Source organism: Oncorhynchus masou, chromosome 1 (genome assembly GCF_036934945.1).
Source record: "Oncorhynchus masou masou isolate Uvic2021 chromosome 1, UVic_Omas_1.1, whole genome shotgun sequence".
NCBI classification, from domain to species: domain Eukaryota; kingdom Metazoa; phylum Chordata; class Actinopteri; order Salmoniformes; family Salmonidae; genus Oncorhynchus; species Oncorhynchus masou.
In genome coordinates, this window is record NC_088212.1 from 5,567,486 (window position 1) to 5,587,156 (window position 19,671).

The following is a 19,671-nucleotide window of genomic DNA, read 5'->3' on the forward strand; positions in this document are numbered from 1 at the left end:
TAGTGATGAACTAAACCATCCAATCAACAGTCTCTGAGGAGTAAGTGATGTCAAACACGCTGTAGGAACTAAACCATCCAATCAACAGTCTCTGAGGAGTAAGTGATGTCAAACACGCGGTAGGAACTAAACCATCCAATCAACAGTCTCTGAGGAGTAAGTGATGTCAAACACGCCGTAGGAACTAAACCATCCAATCAACAGTCTCTGAGGAGTAAGTGATGTCTAACACGCGGTAGGAACTAAACCATCCAATCAACAGTCTCTGAGGAGTGATGTCAAACACGCCGTAGGAACTAAACCATCCAATCAACAGTCTCTGAGGAGTAAGTGATGTCAAACACGCCGTAGGAACTAAACCATCCAATCAACAGTCTCTGAGTGATGTCTAACACGCCGTAGGAACTAAACCATCCAATCAACAGTCTCTGAGGAGTGATGTCAAACACGCGGTAGGATCTAAACCATCCAATCAACAGTCTCTGAGGAGTAAGTGATGTCAAACACGCCGTAGGAACTAAACCATCCAATCAACAGTCTCTGAGGAGTAAGTGATGTCTAACACGCCGTAGGAACTAAACCATCCAATCAACAGTCTCTGAGGAGTAAGTGATGTCAAACACGCTGTAGGAACTAAACCATCCAATCAACAGTCTCTGAGGAGTAAGTGATGTCAAACACGCGGTAGGAACTAAACCATCCAATCAACAGTCTCTGAGGAGTAAGTGATGTCAAACACGCCGTAGGAACTAAACCATCCAATCAACAGTCTCTGAGGAGTGATGTCAGACACGCGGTAGGAACTAAACCATCCAATCAACAGTCTCTGAGGAGTGATGTCAGACACGCGGTAGGAACTAAACCATCCAATCAACAGTCTCTGAGGAGTGATGTCAGACACGCGGTAGGAACTAAACCATCCAATCAACAGTCTCTGAGGAGTGAATCATTTGTGTAGAACAAAAAATAAAAATAAAAAACAGCCCCTATAATTGACAGAGCAGGTTAGGAAGATTAGCCATAGACCGAACACACATATGCGATCCTATAGGAGTTAAAACATCTCTGCGATGATACCCGACTCCCCGATTTGTGATAGCACTTTAATATGGAACAGTGACTGTAGTTGAGAAGAGGGAACACAGTTGTGAACAATCTGGACGTGCCAACGTTTGTTGTGGCAAACCATCAAAGTAGGTTTTGATAAATATCCAGGAACACAGAGGCGTAGGAGGAGAGAATCTGGGAAGACGTCTCCTTAAAACCCACTGGGTTTAAATATCCAGGAACACAGAGGCGTAGGAGGAGAAAATCTGGGAAGACGTCTCCCTAAAACCCACTGGGTTTAAATATCCAGGAACACAGAGGCGTAGGAGGAGAAAATCTGGGAAGACGTCTCCCTAAAACCCACTGGGTTTAAATATCCAGGAACACAGAGGCGTAGGCGGAGAGAATCTGGGAAGACGTCTCCCTAAAACCCACTGGGTTTTAAGGAATAGGGGACAAGGAGTATGCAATTGAGATCTTCCCTCTGTCTGTCTGTCCTGTTGTGTGTCTGTGCACTACTTTATGATAATAAATGATCAAGCTGCTACCTACCCATCTATCTGACCTACGTTCACCTGCTGGGGGCCAAGCGGTCAAACACGGCTTCATGTGGTGTTGATTATCCGCTTTCTTTCATAAACATTTATATAGATGTATTATAAATTGTTCAATTTCCCCTTGCTCACAACACTCGCTCTCTCACGTTCACATTCTGTGTCCTGTCATGTACACATTGTAATAGAATGTGGTGTGGGGGGGGGGTGACAGATGAGATGACAACCCCCCCCCCAACTTCGTAGTGGTTGCTACGGCAACGCCGGAGGATGCTGCTCGTTCCTCAGTTCTCGGAGGTTGAGGTTCTGCAGAGCCACGTCTAGGGTCATGACCCCAACGCAGCCCATATCTTCGAAGGCGGCGAAGGCATCCGAGCCCCGCGTCACGGCATCGTGGTAGTCACGGAGATCGTCGTCGTCTTCGCTGTGGCCGGGATTGGCCAGCAGGGTGGAGAGGAGGAGCTCCGTGACGAAGAGAGAGCGGTCCGCCCACTGGCCCTCACATAGCTGGTGTTCCGCCTCTGACAACCTCGGCTCACTCAGTCTGGAGGGGGAGGGACAAATGGAGCTCTATTACAAAAACAATCCATCACCCACATGTAACGGACAGACAAGCCTCTCGCTCAAGAGAATAACTAGTATAAATGAAGTGTAGTAGACAGTTGCCAACCGGTTGAGAAGGAACTGGGAGGTGTTGCTCTGTGTGTTGGGCTCCTGCTGCTCCGGGTTGGGACTAAGGTTGTTGAAGAAGTTGGAGCCAGGGTTGGCGTTGTGATTCCCTGCGTGGTTGGAGCTGCGGCTGCCGCGTTGCGAGGTGCCCCGGGCCGTCTCCAACTGCCGTCTGGTAGCCTGGGTCTGCTGCCAATCCACCTGGAGCTGCATCTACAGGACGAAGTGATGAGGACGAAGAAGGCCGAAGTGGGAGGAGAAGATGAAGACAGGAAGTTGGAAGAGAGGGAAGCGGAGGAGAGGGGACGGAGGAAGTGAGGAACAAGAAGTCGTAGAAGACAATAAAGAGTTAAAGTGCTTCATTTTCGGGCATAAATGGCAGAAGAATTGCATCAGATTCTAGGCTACTGATAACAACAACCGGAGGGCTCTGGGATTCGAACTGTCGACCCTCTGGTTGCTGACTCTCCTCTGGACTACAAACCTGGAGCTGCTGCAGCTGGGAGGCTGACGGACCCGAACTCAGCTGGCTGCCCGCCGATCTACGCACCCCTGACAACTGGGACAGCAGCTCTGTGAGGCGTGGGGAGGAAGAAGGGGTTAAATAAAAATGTAATTTCTGTCTGTCCATGTGGCAGTCTATCCGGGCCGGTGCCAGCCGGGGGGGGTTACTATCTAGACTGGTCTATTAGGGCCTTGGGGGGAAGTGTCTCGACTGGTCTATTGGGGGGGCATTACTATCTAGACTGGCCTATTGGGGGGGGGGGGGGGGTGTTACTGTCTAGACTGGTCTATTAGGGCCTTAGGGGGTAGTGTCTCGACCGGTCTATTGGGGGCGTTACTGTCGAGACTGTTCTATTAGGGGGGGTTACTGTCTCGGCTGGTCTATTGGGGCCTTGGGTGAGGGGGGGGGTGTTACTGTCTAGACTGGTCTATTGTGGGTGTTACTGTCTAGACTGGTCGATTGGGGGGGGGGGTACTGTCTAGACTGGTCTATTGGGGGGTTAATGTCTAGACTGGTCTATTGGGGGTGTTACTGTCTAGACGGGTCTATGGGGGGGGGTTTACTGTCTAGACTGGTCTATTGGGGGGGGGGGTTTACTGTCTAGACTGGTCTATTGGGGGAGGGGGTTAACTGTCTAGACTGGTCTATTGGGGGAGGAGGGTTACTGTCTAGACTGGTCTAAAAGGCCTTGGGTGGGGGCGGGTATGTACTAAGGGTGTGTGTGTTGCACAGTGCATATTATTTTTTAGGAATCTGTTGCGTGTGTCCTACCAGTGTGTGTGTGTGTCCTACCAGTGTGTGTGTGTGTCCTACCAGTGTGTGTGTGTCCTACCAGTGTGTGTGTGTCCTACCAGTGTGTGTGTGTGTGTGTCCTACCAGTGTGTGTGTGTGTGTTCTACCATTGTGTGTGTGTCCTACCAGTGTGTGTGTGTGTGTGTGTCCTACCAGTGTGTGTGTGTCCTACCAGTGTGTGTGTGTGTGTGTGTGTGTCCTACCAGTGTGTGTGTGTGTGTGTGTGTCCTACCAGTGTGTGTGTGTGTGTGTGTTTGTCCTACCAGTGTGTGTGTGTGTGAGTCCTACCAGTATGTGTGTGTGTGTCCTACCAGTGTGTGTGTGTGTCCTACCAGTGTGTGTGTGTGTCCTACCAGTGTGTGTGTGTGTGTCCTACCAGTGTGTGTGTGTCCTACCAGTGTGTGTGTGTCCTACCAGTGTGTGTGTGTCCTACAAGTGTGTGTGTGTGTCCTACAAGTGTGTGTGTGTGTCCTACAAGTGTGTGTGTGTGTCCTACCAGTGTGTGTGTGTGTCCTACCAGTGTGTGTGTGTGCTACCAGTGTGTGTGTGTGTGTGTCCTACCAGTGTGTGTGTGTGTGTCCTACTCTAAAATGTATGAAAATAAAAAGTACGCCGACATCATCCAAAATACAACTTCTACCTCCAGAAATGAGCCGAAAATAAAGGTGATGATATTTTAAATAATACTAAGGGTCATGTATAAAAATTCTGGGCAGGACATTATTTAGGCTACCATGGCTATGTCCCCCCCCCCCCCCATAGGATGAAAATTACCCCATCTACAGAGCAGGAGTGGTCACAGAATGGTTTGGTGAGCATAAACTATATGCCCTGGGCCATCTCAGTCACCAGAGCTCAACTGAATTGAACACTTATGGGAGATTCTGGAGTTGGCCCTTGAGACACTGGTATAATGTATGGTGCATTGAAACCGTTCTCGCTCGTGGTGGCCCAATGCCCTAAAAACATGTTGGTGTTTCCTTTATTTTGGCAGTTACACACTTTTTTTGTGTGTGTGTGTAATGAACAGCTAAATAAAGACTGGACGGTCGGGCATTCGAGCGGTTGCGTCCATTTCTACTGTAACATGGACTCTACAAGGTGATGAAATAATACGGTCGCCGTGGTGACACCGGCGGTCACGAGTCATGGAGGCAGTCAAATACCATGTGACCGTTTAGTCATGATAATTTAGCTTCTCCAAGCTCTGACGCTGCTCCTGGTCATTAGTAGCCTACCAAACTTGCTAACTGCCTGGTACTCAGCACTCTATTTTCCCTCTAATCACTCTGACATCAATGCAAAATGTATTTTTATATATTTAACTAGGCAAGTCAGTTAAGAACAAATTCTTATTTACAATGACGGTCTACCCCGGCCAAACCCTAACAACGTTGGGCCAATTGTGCACCGACCTATGGGACTCCCAATCACGACCTGTGAGACACCCAATTACGGCCGGTGGTGATGCAGCCTGGAATCTAAACAGATTCCATCTGTAGTGACACCTCTAGCACTGAGATGCAGTTCCTTAGACCGCCGAACCAGGGTCTGTAGTGACGCCTCTAGCACTGTAATGCAGTGCCTTAGACCGCCGAACCAGGGTCTGTAGTGACGCCTCTAGCACTGAGATGCAATGCCTTAAGACCGCTGGCCACTCGGGAGCCCAAAAATCTAATCAAACACTTCACGAGAGCAACATTTCTATAGCCTATGCAATTGTGTGAGAAAACAGAGTGATGGCCTCTTAAAAAGAGGAGGCTCCCATCAGCTTTCTATAGGCTAACCTTAATATATTTATTTCTCAACTGTCCTAATATTAAGCACATTGCTTAGATTTACAACAGGAGTATAACCTAGCTGGCTGGCATGAAAATAAATCATAGGAAAAGCGTTCTCCATTTCCTATTTAAGTGCATTTCCTCTGCCCCTCTTTCAATACAGGTGCACGATAATCGTCCATTCGAAATTAACTAAATGTCACGTTATTTATTTTGTGATGTCATTGTGGAACAGTGGGTTAACTGCCTGTTCAGGGGCAGAACAACAGATTTGTACCTTGTCAGCAACCTTTTGGTTACTAGTCCAACGCTCTAACCACTTGGCTACGCTGCCGCCCCAAAGCCATTTGGCATAGCCACATCTGGACATAACGACAACTCAGAGTATGCTATTCTTTTATTCTGAAAGACTATATTTTCTTCAAATCATGCTTCTTTAGACCTGTCTAAAATAAATAATGTATTTATTACATGGATTTATTATACTTTTTAAAATGGCACGTTGGCTATGTGGGGCGGCAGGGTAGCCTAGTGGTTAGAGTGTTGGACAAGTAATCGAAAGGTTGCAAGTTCAAATCCCCGAGCTGACAAGGTACAAATCTGTTGTTACAGGCAGTTAACCCACTGTTCCTAGGCCATCATTGAAAATAAGAATTTGTTCTTAACTGACTTGCCTAGTTAAATAAAGGTAAAAAAAAAAAAACATTGTGTGGAAGCCAGGAGATGCTCCATGTGTTTGTTGAATAACTGTCAATTACCATGAGACAGACAGTTATTACCAATTACCATGAGACAGACAGTTATTTGCTTTACAATAACCGTGACTGTCAAAGACCTAGCTGCGTGCCTTCCCAAATCATGTCCAATCAATTACATCTCCAATCATGTTGGAGAAACATCTCAAGGATGATCAATGGAAACAGGATGCACCTGAGCTCAATTTCTAATCTCATAGCAAATACTTAAGTAAATAATGTATTTCAGTTTATTTTTAATAAATGTGCAAAAAAAAAATGTAAAACCTGTTTTTGCTTTGTCATTGTGGGGTATTGTGATGTCATTGTGGAGTATTGTGATGTCATTGTGGGGTATTGTGGGGTATTGCGATGTCATTGTGGAGTATTGCGATGTCATTGTGGGGTATTGCGATGTCATTGTGGGGTATTGCGATGTCATTGTGGAGTATTGCGATGTCATTGTGGAGTATTGCGATGTCATTGTGGAGTATTGCGATGTCATTGTGGAGTATTGCGATGTCATTGTGGGGTATTGCGATGTCATTGTGGGTCATTGTGGAGTATTGCGATGTCATTGTGGAGTATTGCGATGTCATTGTGGGGTATTGCGATGTCATTGTGGAGTATTGCGATGTCATTGTGGGGGATTGCGATGTCATTGTGGGGTATTGTGATGTCATTGTGGGGTATTGTGATGTCATTGTGGAGTAGTGTGATGTCATTGTGATGTCATTGTGGGGTATTGTGATGTCATTGTGGAGTATTGTGATGTCACTGTGGGGTATTGTGATGTCACTGTGGGGTATTGTGATGTCACTGTGGGGTATTGTGATGTCACTGTGGGGTATTGTGATGTCACTGTGGGGTATTGTGATGTCACTGTGGGGTATTGTGATGTCACTGTGGGGTATTGTGATGTCATTGTGGGGTATTGTGATGTCATTGTGGAGTAGTGTGATGTCATTGTGATGTCATTGTGGGGTATTGTGATGTCATTGTGGAGTATTGTGATGTCACTGTGGGGTATTGTGATGTCACTGTGGGGTATTGTGATGTCACTGTGGGGTATTGTGATGTCACTGTGGGGTATTGTGATGTCACTGTGGGGTATTGTGATGTCACTGTGGGGTATTGTGATGTCATTGTGGGGTATTGTGATGTCACTGTGGGGTATTGTGATGTCACTGTGGGGTATTGTGATGTCACTGTGGGGTATTGTGATGTCACTGTGGGGTATTGTGATGTCATTGTGGGGTATGGTGATGTCATTGTGGAGTATTGTGATGTCATTGTGGGGTATTGTGATGTCATTGTGATGTCATTGTGGGGTATTGTGATGTCACTGTGGGGTATTGTGTGTAGAATGAAAACATTTCCTTTAATCCATTTTAGAATGAGGCTGTAACATAAAATGTGGAAAAAGTCAACGTGTCTGAATACTTTCCGAATGTACTGTACATTTTAAAGTAGTTATCAGCAGAGAAAGGGGGGAAGTCACAGCCATTGTCAAGCCGATTAAAGTCAAAACTAACTAGGCCACTCAGGAACATTCAATGTCGTCTTGGTTAGCCTTGTGTTTTAGTGTCTGTTTGAAAAGTTTAGGATTTCGCCCGTTTTTTAAATTGTATTATTGTTAAAAAAAAACTCCCTAGTCCTTCCTGATGAGCATACCCATAACATGATGCAGCTACCACCATTCTTGAAAATATGAAGAGTGGTACTCTGTGATGTGTTGTGTTTGCCCCAAACATAGCGCTTTGTATTCAGGAGTTAGTTTCTCTGCCAAAGTGCTTTGCAGTTTTACGTTATTGCAAACAGACTACATGTTTGGAATATTTGTATTCTGTACAGGCTTCCATTTCACACTGTCATTTCGGTTAGTATTGCGGAATAACTACAATGCTGTTGATCCACCCTCAGTTTTATCCTATCACAGCCATTAAACTCTGTTTTAAAGTCACCATTGGCATCATGGTAATATGCCTGAGGGGTTTCCTTCCTCTCTGGCAACTGAGTTAGGAAGGATGCCTATATCTTTGTAATGACTGGGTGTATTGATACACCATCCAAAGTGTAATGAATCACTTCACACTCAGAGATATTCAATGTTTGTTTTTTTTGCCCATCTATCAATAGGTGCCTTTCTTTGCAAAGCATTGGTCTTTGTTGTTTTTATTTATTTTACCTTTATTTTAACAGGCAAGTCAGTTAAGAACAAATTCTTATTTTCAATGACGGCCAAGGAACTGTGGGTTCACTGGTCTACCCACAATACACCACAATAACTGCCTTGTTCAGAACGACCGATTTGTACCTTGCCTAGTTAAATAAAGGTTAAAAAAAACACACTGCTTATGTCCAACGCTCTAACCACTAGGCTACCCTGCCTAGAACAGCTCCCCTACTCTCCCCTAGCTCCCCTACTCTAATGTACTACTCTACCCTAGCATGGCTATAGCAATGGCTATAGTAACTACTGTGCAACTACTGGGACTACCGATATGAACCACCACCCTGCCGCCCCAGGGTAGCCTAGTTGTGGTTGAATATGTTTGAAATTCACTACTTGACAGAGACCTTCCAAATAATTGTATGTGTGGGGTACAGCGATGAGGTAGTCATAAAAAAAAAATGTTAAACACTTATGTTGCATGGACTCACTCTGCAATATGTTAAATTGTTACGCAAATGTTTCCTCTTGAACTAATTTAGGCATAACAAAAGGATTTGAATACTTATAAACTCAAGACATTTCAGTTTTTCATTTGTAAAAAAGAAAATGTCTAAAATCATAATTCCACTTTGACAGTATGGTGTATTGTGGGTAGACCAGTGATTCAATCCATTTTAAATTCTGTCTGTAGTGTAACAAAATGTGGAAAAAATGTCCAGGGGTGTGAATACTTTCTGAAGGCTCTGTAAATATATTTCGTAGAACAGACTTCTGTATTAGGCGGTGTCATCTCCAAACCAGCCGTCCCCATCCTACCTCCTATAGGATCCATGGCCTCCCTGTTGTAGTTGGAGCTCTGTGTAGAGGTCTGTGTGGTAGAGCTCCCCCCGGAGGTTGACGAGGTGAAGTGCATGTTGGATCGACGGGCCCGCTGCCCCCCTAGACCCCGACCCGGGTGGATCATCCTACGCACGTGACGCACACCGCTCGACTCATCGTGGAGCAACACCGTCAAGGAAATCGTGGACACGTCATGAATATACACTGAATAAAAACAACATGTAAATAAAAAGATCCCAGAAATGTTCCCACAAAAAGCTTATTTCTCTCAATATGGTGCCCAGATATATTTACATCCCTGTTGGGGATCATTTCTCATTAGCCAAGAGAATCCATCCATCGGACAGGTGTGGCATATCAAGAAGCTGACTACACAGGTGCACCTTGTGCTGGGGACAATAAAAAAAAATCTTAATGGCTAGCTAGCTCTATTGACTTACTATGGGGTTGTGATCTACACACATTATAGGCAGGTAAACACGCCAATATGAAACACCATGTATTTATTAACATATCAAGATAGAATATTAATATTGTAGTCAGGCAAGATAAGAGATGTGAAGAGGCAAAATCAGTTTATTTTCTCTCTTCAGCCCAAACAATTTTCGCCAACGATTTAGAGAAATATTGCATTACATCGTATTTACGTCCATGCTCTTCATTGAAGCTTGCGTCGACGGCACGCTTTCGAAAATATTTACAAGCGAAGTACGCATACCAAGAAAGGCCTCCCTTTCGCATACTTTGATTTGGACTCATTCGTGCTCAAAGAACGGTAGTGTGCCTATTGGGAAAGACCCTGAGGGTAAAGGATATCAAGTCTCTGGGTGCTCTGTGTTCAAGTGTGAGATGAGCAGCGAAGTCGTCCGTCACGTGATTAGGGTCTCCGCCAGGCAGCACAGCACATATGGGACAGATCTGGAGAGAGAGAGGGAGGGAGAACCAAGGGTTGGAACCAAAATTATTTTCCCAATCGTTCGTTCTGTTCCACTGTCTGACCAGCAAAATAAAATGTTCTTAACTGAAAAGTCATGTTTATATAATTCATTTAAAATTTGTAAAAAACAATTTTTTTTACATTTACCTCAACATTAATGTGATCTATCAATCAGTGCAGATAGAGCAGCTTGCCGTGGAAAGACAAGTGAAGGGCGTTAGATGAGTGATACCTCAGGCATCAGGGTAGCCTAGTGGTTAGAGTGTAGAGGAGGTAGGGTAGCCTAGTGGTTAGAGTGTAGAGGTGGCAGGGTAGCCTAGTGGTTAGTGTGTAGAGGCGGCAGGGTAGCCTAGTGGTTAGAGTGTAGAGGTGGTAGGTAGCCTAGTGGTTAGAGTGTAGAGGCGGCAGGGTAGCCTAGTGGTTAGAGTGTAGAGGCGGCAGGGTAGCCTAGTGGTTAGAGTGTAGAGGTGGCAGGGTAGCCTAGTGGTTATAGCGTATGGGAGGCAGGTAGCCTAATGGTTAGAGCGTAGGGGAGGCAGGTAGCCTAATGGTTAGAGCGTTGGGCCAGTAACAGAAAGGTAAAATCTGTCGTTCTACCCCCTGAACAAGGCAGTTAACCCACTGTTCCCCGATAGGCCGTCATCTTAACTGACTTGCCTAGTTAAATAAAGGAGGACAAGGAGCACGTACCTGGGGTCAATTAAATTGATAAGCCTCTTAACCTTCCTTTTCGACAGTGCTAATTGGTCCTCAGCAATGTCCCTAGCAATGCAATGCATAATAGCATTTTATGATGTCTGTCTTTAAGATGTTTTCTTGTAGAAAATAAACGCTGTCTTTGTGTTGACTGCTTTTGGGCGAACATCCCTAGTTTGGCTGGTGCTTTGAGGGGCGTTCATAAATACTGTGGCGCTAACTCAAACTTCCTACATGTCCCAAAGAGTGATTTTGAAACAGGTTTGTCGTATTACCAGACTTCGTAGCCAGCTGTCTATGGCACAATTTGCACCGAACATTGTTCTGCTCTTTGTCGGACTTCTAAAAGCCAAACCCACTTCCAAATTACTGAAACCGTTTAACCCTTTTTAACAATGATTTCTTGGTTGGAAGCTGCTCCTTCTCCATCGCTTTCACTGCCAATGCTTTCACCTCCATCACAAATGTTTCGTGATTAAAAGAGGCTACTCCATCACTCATTTAGTGGTTAATAGAGGCTACTCCATCACCCATTTAGTGGTTAATAGAGGCTACTCCATCACTCATTTAGTGGTTAATAGAGGCTACTCCATCACTCATTTAGTGGTTAATAGAGGCTACTCCATCACTCATTTAGTGGTTAATAGTGGCTACTCCATCACTCGAGGTGCTAAGTGTTTTTTTAATGGGCGTGTACCTCTCCACGTGCATAGTGTTACTTCCTGTTGCGTCACAGAGGTGAAATGGACTGCTGTACCGAATTATTCTATATCGATATAAATCTAAACTTTTTTTATCGTTATTGGAGGGAAGTAATTACCTCTAATTATTGATATTGATTTATCGCTCAGCCCTAATGGACATTACAATTTATTGCCCGCAGCTTCAGTCCTCATGCCTCATGCAGCATTCCTAAGGCACGTTCACAAAGATGAACAGGGACCCTGGGCATCTTTTTGTGTGTGTTTTTTTTCAGTCTGTAGAAAGGCCTCTTTAGTGTCCTAAGTTTTCATAACTGTGACTTTAATTTCCTACCGTCTGTAAGCTGTTCGTGTCTTAACGACCGTTCCACAGGTGCATGTTCATTCATTGTTTATAGTTCAGTGTTTAAACCCTTTACAATGAAGATTTGTAAAGTCATTTAGATTTTTCCGAATTATCTTTGAAAGACAGGGTTCTGAAAAAGGGGCGTTTCTTTTTTTTTTGCTGCGTTTATATATATTTGCTAGTGCTCAACAACAACAAAATCTTGGTCGACCAATTGGGGTCAGCCCTATCGTGCCAGACAAAGATTATCAACCGACAGGCACTGGAATAAGTTTGAGTGACAAGTATCTATGCAAAGCTCTCACTCTTGTGTTTTTTGGTGGAGTTGTTTTTAAAAAAACTTGTAATGTCTTAATTACATCAAAAAGTGGAGCAGAACTGATACATATATTTTTTTTGGGGGGGGGGAAATTAACGTTATTAACCGGTTCACATGCTTTTAAAAATAACAGTTCTGTTCTAGATCACTTTCCTTAACGGGTTTGATTTTGTTCCTCAAATATTTACTCTTTTTGTTCTGTTCCACGAACCGGGTTCCAACCCCTGGAGAGAACACACGGCCATCTGAACAGGCTCCACATCAAATGAACCGGGTTCCAACCCCTGGAGAGAACACACGGCCATCTGAACAGGCTCCACATCAAATGAACCGGGTTCCAATCCCCGGAGAGAACACACAGCCATCTGAACAAGCTCCACATCAAATGAACCGGGTTCCAACACCCTGGAGAGAACACACAACCATCTCAACAGGCTAAACACATCAAATGAACCGGGTTCCAACACCCTGGAGAGAACACACAACCATCTGAACAGGCTCCACATCAAATGAACCGGGTTCCAACCCCTGGAGAGAACACACGGCCATCTGAACAGGCTCCACATCAAATGAACCGGGTTCCAACCCCTGGAGAGAACACACGACCATCTGAACAGGCTCCACATCAAATGAACCGGGTTCCAACCCCTGGAGAGAACACACGGCCATCTGAACAGGCTCCACATCAAATGAACCGGGTTCCAACCCCTGGAGAGAACACACGACCATCTGAACAGGCTCCACATCAAATGAATTTGAAAACACTTTAACAGCCAGACTTTTTTTAGGTGCTGTTTTGTTTTACTGAACATGGCCTTGATCTCTTTGTGGATATTTTTGCAGCTACCCTCCCGCCTGGAAATAATCTAGAGAAAACACTGATCTCTTTTCCACTGTGATTGACCTAAAGACTCAGACTTTTCAGTTTTCATGGCTAAGACCGCGGCCCCAATAAAGGTTAGTGGTTCGCCTTAGAGGAGGCAGGGTAGCCTAGTGGTTAAAGCCTTGGACTAGTAACCGGAAGGTTGCAAGTTCAAACCCCCGAGCTGACAAGGTACAAATCTATCGTTCTGCCCCTGAACAAGGCAGTTAACCCACTGTTCCCAGGCCGTCATTGAAAATAAGAATTTGTTCTTAACTGACTTGCCTAGTAAAATAAAGGTTTAAAGTTTTTTTTTCTTTTAAAGGTCTCTGTAGCTACATGTTCCTGTAGAGAAGTCTCTGTGACCTTATATACAGTAATATACACAGTGTACAAAACATTAGGAACACCTTCCTAAAATTGAGTTGCCCTAGAAAAAAAGCCTCAATTCATCGGGGCATGGACTCTACAAGGTGTCGAAAGCGTTCCACAGGGATGCTGGTCCGTGTTGACTTCAATGCTTCCCACAGTTGTGTCAAGTTGGCTGGATGTCTGTTGGGTGGTGGACCATTCTTGATACACACAGGGAAACTGTTGAGCGTCAAAAACCCAGCAGCTTTGCAGTTCTTGACACAAACCGGTGCGTCTGGCACCTCCTACCATAATCAAATGTATTGATAAACCTCCAAACAGGAAGCAATGCAGACGTAGAAGCACGGTGGCTAGAAAAAAACTCACTAGAAAGCCAGGAACCTAGGAAGAAACCTAGAGAGTAACCAGGCTATGAGGGGTGGCCAGTCCTCTTCTGGCTGTGCCGGGTAGAGATTATAACAGAACATGGCCAAGATGATTCGCCTACCTCCTCATGCCTTTTGCACACAATGTATATAGACTCGCCTTTTTTGTACTGTGTTATTGACTTGTTAATTGTTGATTTGACACTGCTAAGCCTACCTGGTTAAATAAAGGTGAAATAAAAAATAAATAAAAAATGTTCAAGTGTTCATAGATGACCAGCAGGGTCAAATAATAAAATCACATTTGTCGTTCAAAGGCACTTTAATATTTTGTCTTTCCCATTCACCCGATGAATGACACACCTACACAATCCACATCTCAATTATCTCCAGGCTTAAAAATATATATTTTTTAACCTGTCTCCTCCCCTTCTTCTACACTGATTGAAGTGGATTTAACAAGTGACATCAATAAGGGACCATATCTTTAAACTGGCCAGGGTGTCGAAGGAAAGAGTCGGTGTTCCTAATGTTTTGTCCACTCAGTGTATACTCACCACCTCTGAGGAGGTCTCTGTGTGCTCTGCAGTCACGTGCTCCTGTAGGGAAGTCTCTGTGTAGCCCATCCTGCCACAGTAGGGACAGGTGAAAGCCTGGGGCTGCTCCACCGAGAAGGACTCTCCCCCATAATACAGGTCTGGAAGAAAAGAGGACCGGGACGTGGTTAGACAGGATGGAACAGCAGAGGTTAGGGAGGAGGGGACAGGATGGAACAGCAGAGGTTAGGGAGGAGGAGACAGGATGGAACAGCAGAGGTTAGGGAGGAGGAGACAGGACGGAACAGCAGAGGTTAGGGAGGAGGAGACAGGACGGAACAGCAGAGGTTAGGGAGGAGGAGACAGGACGGAACAGCAGAGGTTAGGGAGGAGGAGACAGGACGGAACAGCAGAGGTTAGGGAGGAGGAGACAGGACGGAACAGCAGAGGTTAGGGAGGAGGAGACAGGACGGAACAGCAGAGGTTAGGGAGGAGGAGACAGGACGGAACAGCAGAGGTTAGGGAGGAGGAGACAGGACGGAACAGCAGAGGTTAGGGAGGAGGAGACAGGACGGAACAGCAGAGGTTAGGGAGGAGGAGACAGGACGGAACAGCAGAGGTTAGGGAGGAGGAGACAGGACGGAACAGCAGAGGTTAGGGAGGAGGAGACAGGACGGAACAGCAGAGGTTAGGGAGGAGGAGACAGGACGGAACAGCAGAGCTTAGGGAGGAGGAGACAGGATGGAACAGCAGAGGTTAGGGAGGAGGGGACAGGATGGAACAGCAGAGGTTAGGGAGGAGGAGACAGGATGGAACAGCAGAGCTTGGGGAGGAGGAGACAGGATGGAACAGCAGAGGTTAGGGAGTAGGAGACAGGGTTAGACAGGATGGAAACAGCAGAGGTTAGGGAGGAGGAGACAGGATGGAACAGCAGAGGTTAGGGAGGAGGAGACAGGATGGAACAGCAGAGCTTAGGGAGGAGGAGACAGTATGGAACAGCAGAGGATAGGGAGGAGGAGGCAGGGTTAGAGAGTATGGAACAGCAGAGTTTAGGGGGAAGGAGACAGTATGGAACAGCAGAGTTTAGGGGGGAGGAGACAGTATGGAAAAGCAGAGTTTAGGAGGAAGGAGACAGTATGGAACAGCAGAGGATAGGGAAGTAGGAGACAGGGTTAGACAGGATGGAACAGCAGAGGTTAGGGAGGAGGAGACAGGATGGAACAGCAGAGGTTAGGGAGGAGGAGACAGGATGGAACAGCAGAGGTTAGGGAGGAGGAGACAGGATGGAACAGCAGAGGTTAGGGCGGAGGAGACAGGATGGAACAGCAGAGGTTAGGGAGGAGGAGACAGGATGGAACAGCAGAGGTTAGGGAGGAGGAGACAGGATTGAACAGCAGAGGTTAGGGAGTAGGAGACAGGATGGAACAGCAGAGCTTGGGGAGTAGGAGACAGTATGGAACAGCAGAGCTTAGGGAGTAGGAGACAGTATGGAACAGCAGAGCTTCGGGGGGAGGAGACAGGATGGAACAGCAGAGCTTAGGGAGGAGGAGACAGTATGGAACAGCAGAGGATAGGGAGTAGGAGGCAGGGTTAGACAGTATGGAACAGCAGAGTTTAGGGGGAGGAGACAGTATGGAACAGCAGAGTTTAGGGGGGAGGAGACAGGATGGAACAGCAGAGCTTAGGGAGGAGGAGACAGGATGGAACAGCAGAGCTTAGGGAGGAGGAGACAGGATGGAACAGCAGAGCTTAGGGGGGAGGAGACAGGATGGAACAGCAGAGCTTAGGGGGGAAGAGACAGGATGGAACAGCAGAGCACAGGGAGGTGGAGACAGCATGGAACAGCAGACCAAATACTTATTTTCCACCATCATTTGCAAATAAATTCATTAAAAATCCTACAATGTGATTTTCTGGATTGTTTTTCCTCATTTTGTCTGTCATAGTTGAAGTGTACCTATGATGAAAATTACAGGCCTCTCATCTTTTTAAGTGGGAGAACTTGCACAATTGGTGGCTGACTAAATACTTTTTTGCCCCACTGTAGTTGTGTGTCTGTGGTTTATATGTGTGTGTGTGTGTGTGTGTGTGTGTACTCACCATAGTCGACCCTGGTTAGTATACACTGCATGGCGTGCTCTGCCGTGTGCCTGGTGGTCGTGGCTCCGTCCTCGTAGCACGAGGCACACAGGTCGTAGTCGTAGCAAATTAAACACTTGTACCGCTGCCCCCGAAAGTTACCTTTCAAACACGCGTCGCAGCTCACACCTGGGGAAGGACACAACATTAACAGGGCCGAGTCAAACCCAACACCTCCACACAGGACCGAGTCAAACCCAACACCACCACACAGGGCATTGGTCAAACCCCCCAACAACCCCACACAGGGTATTGGTCAAACCCCCCAACACCCCCACACAGGGTATTGGTCAAACCCCCCAACACCCCCACACACACACACGACAGTCAGGGTATAAAACACACCGACAGTATTGGTCAAACCCCACAACACACACACACACACACACACACACACACACACACACACACACACACACACACACACACACACACACACACACACACACACACACACACGACAGTCAGGGTATAAAACACACAGACAGTATTGGTCAAACCCCACAACACACACACACACACACACACAGCAAGCCTCCATGTTGCATAATTTATCCATCATGACATAGAACCAACATATTGAGGTAACACACTTAACCTAACCTACTGCACAGAACAGTTTCACGTTTCCGGGGTCCACATGATTAATGAAAAGCCATCATTGCTACAATGCCAGTGCAGGACTGATGGCCGTCGTTATGAAATACCAGCGTGACGACTATATCCAGCTAGCTATGTGAACTTCCAACTTTGACAGCAGGCAATTGATTGACTACAACAGTCTTGCTATATATATATATATATATATATATATATAAAAAAAAACACAGCAGCGTTGGTCGAAAAGCGGATGTTTCTGGTTCTCAGGGATACAGTATTTTCAACCTAACTTGTCCGGGCGTCTTTTCTACGTCAGGTTAATAAAAAACTAGCTGGCAAAACGAGCCAACATTCCCAAATAGCCGCCTGGAAATACAACGTTGAGTTTGGGTTTCACTGCTTGTTTCTAGACTAAAGCATGATCGGTATAAACAACCGTGAATTGTAAATATTTTTTTTTTTAAATAATGTACCCGTCAAAACAAGCAGGGTCCCGCACCCCCACAACAAAATATTGTACACCCTAGGTTGGGAACCCTTGCTCCAGGTGATAAAACAATTGAACTGCACTACCAGCACTTTGAAAAATTCTGTAAGTATACTTTTGTGGACATTGTTTATCTTATTCCTCCCTGCAATAAAAAAAAAAAAAAAAAGTATGTTAAAATATACTTTGATTCAACATTATGGCTTGTAAAGGTCGTGAGAGGAAATATAACGTTCCTAACCCACTCTGTCAATAAAGTCCACCGTTTAATCCAACATTAGATCTCCAGGCTGTACCGAAATAGCAGATGGTCAGAACTGAGCCAGCAAAGGTTGTTCATTATCTGGGTTTTTATTTTAGAAACCAAGAAAATAATTAGACTTGTAAATTACGCTGGTATATATATATTGTTGTTGTTGTTGTACGTGCAAAAAAACAATGGAGTAAACGAACTATACTGCTGAAAGCATGAATACAGGGACCTCGTCCATGACTAATTTGATGACAGGGCATTCACAACCTGTGAGTGTGAAGTTGGCAAGAGAGAAAAGGAAAGTGAAACAGGGGCAAGTTAACAAGGACACTTTTGTCAAAGTGTCGAAATACATTTCAAATTTGTAAAAAGTGTTGTTGTTTTTTGTTTGTTGCCGCAGTACCTTAAACCTAATAAACAGTTAGCCAGCTAACGTATTAGCAAGTCCAACTAATGCTAACTTAGTTCTACGTGACTGTAGTTGTTTGGATAGCTATACAAACCAAATATGAGCTGCTTTCTTGGGCAGTGTCCTTGCGGGTAAATACAAGCATTTCATTATTGGAAAGCAAGTATTTCTTTATTAGTTAGCTACAGAAACTCGGGTAGGGGCTTGATAAAAGTGGCCAAATGTCAAAGTGGTGCCGCCATCATATACAGTCCGATACAAAAACAACACCCTCCCATGTCACTAACCCGCAGCTATCGCAACCCGCTTCACCCCGGTCTCTTTATCCCGAGTTTACTTCTTACCTTCATGACGGGACATCCTATTGGGACACTAAACACAGGCCCATACACGGACTCGCTTGAACCAGCAACCTAGCTGTCCCTGACCTCTTGATAACTCCTATGAAGGATCCGGTCTCCGCAGCCACATGTGTGTGTTGTGAGAAACAATAGTGGGAATCTGCGATTCTCCTTCCAAATAAAAGTCGCACATTGGAACACTGACGTAAACGGATTGAAACAGTGGAATCGTGCCGCAATTGGACTCGATATGTCTAAAACAAAATGTGGAATGTTGTTATATATTTTTTTAACTAGGCAAGTCAGTTAAAAACAAATTCTTATTTTCAATGACGGCCTAGGAACAGTGGGGTTAACTGTCTGTTCAGGGGCAGAATTACATTTTTACCTTGTCAGCTCGGGGGTTTGAACTTCCAACCTTGCAGTTACTAGACCAACACTCTAACCACTAGGCTACCCTGCCTCCCAATATAACTTCAACCAAAAAAAATAAAAAATTATTCTTTCATTTGACGCAGAAAAAAAATAATCTATGGCTATATGTACTTCAGAATTGCATTGGGGGCATACTTACATTGCAATGTACAGTACACAGCCTTACCTATGCATTTTGGGTCCATGGGATGGGGTATCAGCCTACTCTGGGACACCCACAGAACACAACTGTGAAGGGTTTTCACAAATATTAGCTTTGTAGCTCTTAGTATGGAACTTTAACTGTGGGAAATCAACTTCCCATTCAGTCCATTGTGTGTATTGAACATTCATATTGAAATGTAGAGCCTTGCCTATGGCTCTTGGGTCCATTAAATGGGGTATCAGCCTACTACAATGACACTCGCAGATTACAATTATTTAGAGTTTACACAAATATCAATGTTGCAATATCTCTTATTGCAGGACTTTTAACTGTGGGAAATCACCTAGCTATTCGGGTTATTATGCTTATTGAACATTAGTATTGCAACGTACAACCGTGCTTACAACCAGTTAACAACAAGCGTTCCCACAACTTTAGAGAATGATCCCTTAAGAGTTTCATTAGGTCACTGCCCAATGTTTTCATAGGAATGGTCCAGTGATGTGCAAGGACTGTTTCCAAGATACTGTTTCCAAGATACTGTTTCCAAGATACTGTTTCCAAGATACTGTTTCCAAGGACTGTTTCCAAGATACTGTTTCCAATGACTGTTTCCAAGGACAGTTTCCA

The 19,671-nt window shown here is 45.1% G+C and overlaps 1 protein-coding gene across 1 annotated transcript; it reads right to left on the minus strand.

Annotated features, from left to right (window-relative positions):
* Positions 1 to 13: 13 nt before the first annotated feature.
* Positions 14 to 18,597, minus strand: LOC135510325 (E3 ubiquitin-protein ligase KCMF1-like). The gene is made up of 8 exons (XM_064931201.1): positions 18,465 to 18,597; positions 16,333 to 16,500; positions 14,254 to 14,393; positions 9,915 to 10,016; positions 9,075 to 9,255; positions 2,755 to 2,843; positions 2,272 to 2,483; positions 14 to 2,145 (listed from the first exon to the last, which is right to left on the minus strand). The coding sequence occupies exons 1-8, from the start codon at positions 18,478 to 18,480 to the stop codon at positions 1,854 to 1,856; spliced, it is 1,200 nt and encodes a 399-aa protein (XP_064787273.1). The 5' UTR covers positions 18,481 to 18,597; the 3' UTR covers positions 14 to 1,853.
* Between the last annotated feature and the right edge of the window lie 1,074 nt (positions 18,598 to 19,671).

Excerpts from the sequence above, each read along its gene's own strand:
- LOC135510325 (XM_064931201.1), bottom strand. Across the intron at positions 2,844-9,074 it reads GGCCATGGATCCTATAGGAG|AGCTGCTGTCCCAGTTGTCA; the intron begins GTAGGATGGGGA and ends CACGCCTCACAG. Across the intron at positions 2,484-2,754 it reads CCCAGCTGCAGCAGCTCCAG|ATGCAGCTCCAGGTGGATTG; the intron begins GTTTGTAGTCCA and ends TTCGTCCTGTAG.